Consider the following 6,000-nt stretch of genomic DNA (forward strand, 5'->3'; position numbering starts at 1 on the left):
GATGAAGACTTAATTTCCTCATGTTTACCATATCTGAGTAATTGAAATTTCTCATCGTTGAACTTCATATTGTTTTCTGCAGCCCACTGAAAGATTTGGTTGATGTCCGCCTGGAGCTTTGCAGTGTCTGCAATGGAAGACACTGTCATGCAGATTCGGGTGTCATCTGCAAAGGAAGACACGGTGCTGTGGCTGACATCCTTGTCTATGTCGGATATGAGGATGAGGAACAAGATGGGAGCGAGTACTGTGCCTTGTGGAACAGAGCTTTTCACCGTAGCTGCCTCGGACTTTACTCTGTTGACGACTACTCTCTGTGTTCTGTTAGTGAGGAAATTATAGATCCATCGACCGACTTTTCCTGTTATTCCTTTAGCACGCATTTTGTGAGCTATTACGCCATGGTCACACTTGTCGAAGGCTTTTGCAAAGTCTGTATATATTACATCTGCATTCTTTTTGTCTTCTAGTGCATTTAGGACCTTGTCGTAGTGATCCAATAGTTGAGACAGACAGGAGCGACCTGTTCTAAACCCATGTTGCCCTGGGTTGTGTAACTGATGGGTTTCTAGATGGGTGGTGATCTTGCTTCTTAGGACCCTTTCAAAGATTTTTATGATATGGGATGTTAGTGCTATTGGTCTGTAGTTCTTTGCTGTTGCTTTACTGCCCCCTTTGTGGAGTGGGGCTATGTCTGTTGTTTTTAGTAACTGTGGGACGACCCCCGTGTCCATGCTCCCTCTCCATAGGATGGAAAAGGCTCGTGATAGGGGCTTCTTGCAGTTCTTGATGAACACAGAGTTCCATGAGTCTGGCCCTGGGGCAGAGTGCATGGGCATGTCATTTATCGCCTGTTCGAAGTCATTTGGCGTCAGGATAACATCGGATAGGATTGTGTTAATCAAATTTTGTGACTCTCTCATAAAAAAATCATTTTGATCTTCGACTCTCAGTCTGGTTACCGCCTTGCTAAAAACTGAGTCATATTGGGACTTGAGTAGCTCACTCATTTCCTTGCTGTCATCTGTGTAGGACCCATCTTGTTTAAGTAGGGGCCCAATACTGGACGTTGTTCTCGTTGTTCACTTTCTAGGCTATTCCAGAAATACTCCCTAACATCCCTTTGATTCTTCTGAGTCTTCAACTTCCAATTGTGACCTCTTGTTTCTGTGTCCCATCTCTGGAACATCCCGTCTTTGTCCACCTTGTCTATTCCGTGCAGTATTTTATATGTCGTTATCATGTCTCCCCTGACCCTCCTGTCCTTCAGTGTCGTCAGGCCGATTTCCCTCAACCTTTCTTCGTAGGACAGTCCCCTTAGCTCTGGGACTAGTCTTGTTGCAAACCTGCACTTTTTCTAATTTCTTGATGTGCTTGACCAGGTGTGGATTCCAAACTGGTGTTGCATACTCTAGTATGGGCCTGACGTAAATGGTATACAGAGTCTTGAACGATTGCTTACTGAGGTATCGGAACGCTATCCGTAGGTTTGCCAGACGCCCGTATGCTGCAGCAGATATCTGACTGATATGCGCCTCAGGAGATATGCTCAGTGTTATACTCACCCCCAGATCTTTTTCCTTGAGTGAGGTTTGCAGTCTTTGGCCGTCTAAACTATATTGTGTCTGTTGTCTTCTTTGCCCTTCCCCAATCTTCATGACTTTGCATTTGGCAGGGTTAAACTCGAGGAGCCAGTTGCTGGACCAGGCTTGTAGCCTGTCCAGGTCTCTTTGAAGTCCTGCCTGATCCTCGTCCAATTTGATTTTTCTCATTAACTTCACATCATCTGCAAATTACACTTCTGAGTCTATCCCTTCCGTTATGTCATTCATATATACCAGAAACAGCACAGGTCCTAGGACCGAACCCTGTGGAACCCCGCTTGTCAAAGGCGCCCACTCTGACATCTCGTCACGTACCATGACTCGTTGTTACCTCCCTGTCAGTGCCTTTCCTGTTATGTGTGCCTGATCCTCTAGCTTTTGCAGTATCCTCTTGCGAGGAACTGTGTCGAAGGCCTTCTTGCAGTCCAAAAAAATGCAGTCTATCCACCCCTCTCTCTCTTGTCTTACTTCTGTCATCTTGTCATAAAACTCCAGTAGGCTTGTGACATAGGATTTTCCTTCCCTGAAACCGTGCTGGTTGTCAATTATACACTTGTTTCTTTCCAGGTGCTCCACCACTCTCCTCCTGACGATCTTCTCCATGACTTTGCATACTATACACGTTAGTGATACAGACCTGTAGTTTAGTGCCTCATATCTGTCTCCCTTTTTAAAAATTGGGACTACATTTGCCATCTTCCATACCTCAGGAAGTTACCCAGTTTCAATGGATGTGTTGAAGATCTTTGTTAATGGCACACACAGCATATCTGCTCCCTCTCTAAGGACCCACGGAGAGATGTTGTCTGGTCCCACCGCCTTTGAGGTGTCAAGTTCACATAGCAGCTTCTTCACCTCCTCCTTGGTTATATGTACCTCATCCAGCACTTGTTGGTGTACCCCCCTGTTCTGATTTCCTGGAGTCCTACTGGTTTCCACTGTAAATACTTCTTTAAATCTCGTGTTGAGCTCCTCACATACCTCTTGGTCGTTTCTTGTGAACTCCCCATCACCCTTCCTCAGTCTGATTACCTGGTCCTTGACTGTTGTTTTCCTCCTGATGTGGCTATACAACAGCTTCGGGTCAGACTTGACTTTCGATGCTATGTCATTTTCATATTGTCGCTGAGCCTCCCTTCTTATCTGTGCATATTCGTTTCTGGCTCTTCGGCTAATCTCTTTAATTTCCTGAGTTCTCTGTCTTCTGTACCTTTTCCATTCTCTAGTACACCTAGTTTTTGCCTCCCTACACCTTTGGGTGAACCAAGGACTCGTTCTGTTCTTCCCATTATTTCTGTTTCCCTTGGGAACAAACCTCTCCTCTGCCTCCTTGCATTTTGTTGCCATATAGTCCATCATTTCTTGTACTGGTTTTCCTGTCAGTTCCCTCTCCCACTGAATGTCTTGCAGGAAGTTCCTCATGCCTGAGTAGTTCCCCCTTTTGTAGTTTGGTTTTTCCCATCCTTTTCCTGCTACTCTCTCCACTTGGAGCTCAACTATATAGTCAAAGCACAGAACCACATGATCACTAGCTCCTAGGGGCCTTTCATACATGATATCCTCGATGTCCGTGCTACTCAAGGTGAATACAAGGTCCAGTCTTGCTGGATCATCCTCACCTCTCTCTCTGGTAGTGTCTCTAACATGCTGATGCATGAGGTTTTCCAGTACCACATCCAGCATCTTGGCTCTCCATGTTTTGGGACCCCCAAGGGGCTCCAAGTTTTCCCAGTCAATCTCCTTGTGATTGAAATCACCCATAACTAGTAACTTTGCTCCCCCCATGTGTGCTCTTTTGGCCACCTCGGCTAGTGTGTCGACCATTGCTCTGTTGCTCTAATCGTATTCTTCTCTTGGCCTCCTGCAGTTCTATGGTGGGTTGTACATTACTACAATTATAACCTTATGTCCCTCAGACTGGATTGTTCCTACTAAGTAGTCCTGTTCGCCCGTGACATCCATTCCTTCCATTTTCTCAAAACCCCACTGGTTTTTAATGAGCAGTGCAACTCCTCCTCCCCCTCTCTTCCCTCTGTCTTTCCTGAGGATTTGATATCCGGATGAGAAGATTGCATCTGTTATTATGCTGGTGAGTTTTGTTTCTGTGAGTGCTATTATGTCTTGGGATGTCTCCTTGATTCTTTCATGCCACTAGTCACACTTATTTGTTATTCCATCTGCATTTGTATACCACACCTTCAACTTCTTTTCTGATAAATTAGACACATGTGCAACTCTTGGGTATCTTTATTGAGGAAACGTTTCGCCACACAGTGGCTTCATCAGTCCATACGTAGGAGAAACTTGAAAAACAGGAGAAGAATGAGGTAATCAGTCCCTCAACCTTGAGTCGATGTGTTCAGTCCATCAATCTTGAATAGATTGATTGACTGAATACATCGACTCAAGGTTGAGGGACTGATTACCTCATTCTTCTCCTGTTCTTCAAGTTTCTCCTACGTATGGACTGATGAAGCCACTGTGTGGCGAAACGTTTCCTCAATAAAGATACCCAAGAGTTGCACATGTGTCTAATTTATCAACATGTCGGTTCTCTGAACCATTCATCTATAAAACTTCTTTTCTAAGACTGTGGTCTGGGAGGTATATTGGGGTTGAGGAAGTGGGGGACCTGATAAGGAACTATGGGTGGTTGCTGTGGGGGTGGAGTTTGTAATGCAGAGGGTGGGGGCATTGGATATGGCATGGGTGTTTTGGCTTAGAATGTTTGTTGCACTGGGGTTGACCTGGTTGGGGGGCTTCTATAGGAAGTTGTGAGGGAGGCTGTATTTGATCTTCTTCCTGGGTCTGGGATCTCCTGTTTGTCTCCTCCATCCCCTCTCTTTCCTCCTTTTGCCTTTGTACCATCTCTCTCAGTTTCTGACTTTCTTCTCGTGTTCTGTCGCTGTCGAGATACACCTTCCTGTATGCCGGCATGTGTGCGTGAGTTCGTGTGTGAGAATATGTCTGTATGTTTGTATCTGTGCATTTCCTTTACACCATAATTTAAAGAAAAAATTTGTATTAATTGTATTTGCAGGTGAGTGTTCATTTTACCAGTCAAGAGAAGAATTTCTGCAGATAATGCTTGCAATGATTGGTCCGAAGAACAGTCCAATTGTGCCAGCCTTAAATAAAAGGTAAAATTAAATACGTATTTTTTCTTGAATAGTTATAAATGAAAACATTTTATTGCACATAAACAATTATTTTCTTGTTTTATTATAAGATAACCATAAGGAAATATTTTGACTAAAAGTTTTTGGCTTTTACTTGAATAGAAAATCATTCATATCCTGAACAACAATTCTTCAGAATATCATCCACAACGTAAACCATACAGAGTATAAACCATACAGAGTATAAACCATACAGAGTATGTGGTCCTCTATACTACACTTGGACATCGTTCTTGTCAAAAGCGGTTGAATACAGGCGATTATAAAACTGGAGACAATAGAAGAGGTGTTGCGGTAATTTTGAGGCGGTTATTCCTTCAGCCTTGAGAGTAATTGGTCAATTCGATATTAGGCAGAGGCATAAAGCATGAAAATAATATTCTTCAGCTAGACGTAAGGTGTAGCAGCTGGAGATGGTATCATAGAGAAATGGGGCCCAATAGTAGAAGTAGGTCTAGCAGACATTTTAATTGATAACAAGAGTTGAAAGATATTTCTCTTATACCAAGACGCCATGATGTTGCTGCGTCAGTTCAGTATCTTATTATAAATGAGTAAGACACATCAGAAGCGACAAACAGAAAATGCTTCTTTTCCTGGACTTCAAGCTTTCATCAATGGAGTATTTTACTTAAGAGAAAATTTACCATCTTATTTAACTTTGTAATTTTAATTTTGCCAATTTTATTATACAAATTTGAAAATTGGTCCATAAGGAATAACTTGAAAAGGCCGCATTTGCTCACCTACAAGCCTTTATTGCTGATTTATATTGAGTGATTCACTAATCGATTTGTGGTCACAGTGGGTGGAGGAATTAAGATGGAAGGAGGTCAAAGCGCAGCACCTAGCCCCGTCCCTTGACCACTTGCAATGTCATCACTGATTTGTTTCCACTTGAGTTTTATCATAACTACTCTTAAAGCTCCGCTATGAATTTGCCTTCATCGCCCCCTCGCCCTAGTCGGGCAAACATTAGATGCAACAAGTGAAGTATCCAAACAACAAAACAAAAAAAATTGCCTGAGTATTCACGGTGCTCTGGGCTTGCTGACGGCCTGGTCACAGACATGGAAGATGATTTTCATATTAACCTTGGTAACTGATAACACACATATGCAACAATTAGACAACTTTATTCCGAAACGTTTCGCCTACACAGTAGGCTTCTTCAGTCGAATACAGAAAATAGGCAGGAACAGTAGAGATGTGAAGAC

The 6,000-nt window shown here is 43.1% G+C and overlaps 1 protein-coding gene across 3 annotated transcripts in view; it reads left to right on the forward strand.

Moving 5' to 3' along the window:
• LOC128687709 (glutamate receptor ionotropic, kainate glr-3-like) overlaps positions 1-6,000 on the forward strand; it is a 123,975-nt gene that overhangs the window by 69,878 nt on the left and 48,097 nt on the right. For 2 of the 3 annotated variants that reach the window (XM_053775311.2, XM_070083969.1), the window contains exon 9: positions 4,645-4,744. The exons of the other annotated variant lie outside the window; for it this stretch is intronic. In XM_053775311.2, the coding sequence (XP_053631286.1) occupies positions 4,645-4,744 (100 nt within the window). The remainder of the gene's footprint in view (positions 1-4,644; positions 4,745-6,000) is intronic. 3 annotated transcript variants of the gene reach the window in all.

Source organism: Cherax quadricarinatus, chromosome 11, assembly GCF_038502225.1.
Source record: "Cherax quadricarinatus isolate ZL_2023a chromosome 11, ASM3850222v1, whole genome shotgun sequence".
Classification (NCBI taxonomy): Eukaryota; Metazoa; Arthropoda; class Malacostraca; order Decapoda; family Parastacidae; genus Cherax; species Cherax quadricarinatus.